The sequence below is a fragment of the Charadrius vociferus genome, unplaced genomic scaffold (assembly GCF_000708025.1).
Source record: "Charadrius vociferus isolate BGI_N301 unplaced genomic scaffold, ASM70802v2 scaffold370, whole genome shotgun sequence".
Taxonomy (NCBI): domain Eukaryota; kingdom Metazoa; phylum Chordata; class Aves; order Charadriiformes; family Charadriidae; genus Charadrius; species Charadrius vociferus.
In genome coordinates, this window is record NW_009646744.1 from 2,926,461 (window position 1) to 2,928,407 (window position 1,947).

Genomic DNA, 1,947 nt, shown 5'->3' on the forward strand with positions numbered 1-1,947 from the left:
GAGAGGAGGCGGTCTAGAAGCAGAAGTAGAGGTAGACGGTCTCGATCCTCCAGTCCAAGCAAGAACAGGAAAACAGAAAACAGGTATTTGTGTTCTCTAATTACAATCAATGTCATAGTGACAAAATACCATAAAACTATTGGTAGCATGGAGGGAATCATCAGGCAAAGTCTTTTGGAATAAGTGGATGGTTTGTGTTAGAATAGCCCAATGAAAAAGGCTTAATTGGCTAAAAGATTTAATTGGCTAAAGTGAATTTTACATATATTATCATGAGTTAGCACACGTTAGGTTTGGATGCTTTTTTTTCTTTTTTTTTTTTTAAGTGGAAGTAAAGACAATAAAATCTGTGATAGATGGGTTTTGTATTAAATGCAAAGCTGCATCTTACATTTTGAGTTTCATAAGTAGCTTTTCCCAGGGAAAGGTGTTTTTGTGTCTTTCAGCCAGTACTGTATGCTCAAGGGGACATTCAAACTTCCATGGCGAGATGTTAGATCACTTTACCTTTCTCTAGAAATTCAACAAAGAGGAAATTTTTAGTATCTCTTTTCTAACTGCTGTCTTCAAGGAGGTGTAAAATAAACTGCAGAACCACTACAGTATCAATTGTAAGTGTTCTGGAAATTAAGTCTGCAACTTTCCCCTGTAAAGAAATGAGAAAAACGGAACCAAAGCATGTGAATCGGTGGATTGCAATAGATTCTCCATTTCTGGTAGTTGGAGGGAATAATTCCATGAAATGGAAAGATTCTCTGGGAGGCAGTGTGCTTTGTAAAGTATTTGAAAACATAAACCTGTACAGGGTGTTGGTAGTTCTGTTTCTATCCAGCACATGTGTGTCCTTCCAGAGAAAAGCTGTGATGTTCTAGCAAATCTTTGATCTTATCTTTCAGATCAAGATCTAAAGAAAAGACAGAAGGTGTGGAAGTTTCCAAAGAAAAGAAAAAAGACAAAGACGACAAAGAAGAGGAGAAGGATAAAGATGCTACCACAAATACTGTGGCCACTGAGGTAGAAGCTTTTAACACTTAAAAACTTAAAAGACAGAATTTAAACCAGGAATTAAGTTAGCCATAGATTACTGCATTAACAAAAGAAAACCTGTCCTTAGAGCTAGACAAAATCCCCACTAAATGAGAGAGTATTATCTTCAGTGACACAGACTCTGGTCACAGGATATGCTTTCAGTTCTTGGCATAAGAAATGTTCTTCTCAATTCAAGATTTCAAACTGCTTAGACGGCAAACCACAGACAAGCGTGAAGGATCTCTCATTTTTCATATATTAGATGTCAGTGAAGGAGCTGAAACTTTTTTTTTTGATCTCTGAACCCAGGCAAGAATGAAAGAACAAAGGGAGAGGGAAGCTCACTTTGCCTTCTCCTGCGACATGAAAAGATGTGCCTCAATGAAGAATTCCCAAACTAGTGGTTTTAGCTAACTCTTCTAAACAGCGTGTTTTTACTAAAACTCCTTTGTTAATAGTGGCTGCACTGTCAGTGAGGGCTCCCCAGGCATAAACCAGTCACAGGCTTTTGTACTCGAAGGACTTTTGGAAGTAGAGGGTAACATGATAATTTTTTAGCCTTTTATGGATCGATGGCTAAAGTGAGTTGAAACTCACTGGTGTGACCTACAACATTTTTTTGTGGTAAATAAAGGAAAATTTAATTTGCTAGTATCTTAGAAATTATATGCCAGCTACTATAATGAAAAAGAAAATAGTCAACTACATTTCTTATTTGAAAATGCTAGAGTTGATGTTAGTATTTTTCATTTACTTCTGTTGTGAAGTTTGTGGATGTCCAGTCTTCTACGGCATGCTCACACAGCAGTTACGTTTGTTTGAAAAAGCAGAGGCTGAAGTCAGTGGCCATTAATTTTCACTATTTGGTTGTTTTTTATCATAGAATTTTGATCAGAACAAACTAGAAAAGAAAATGAG

The 1,947-nt window shown here is 36.7% G+C and overlaps 1 protein-coding gene across 1 annotated transcript in view; it reads left to right on the forward strand.

Moving 5' to 3' along the window:
• The window catches only part of DDX46 (DEAD (Asp-Glu-Ala-Asp) box polypeptide 46), a 21,970-nt gene that overhangs the window by 3,081 nt on the left and 16,942 nt on the right, over nucleotides 1-1,947 (forward strand). The window contains 3 exon segments of the mRNA XM_009891398.1: nucleotides 4-83; nucleotides 897-1,002; nucleotides 1,913-1,945. Coding sequence (XP_009889700.1) covers nucleotides 4-83; nucleotides 897-1,002; nucleotides 1,913-1,945 — 219 coding nt within the window.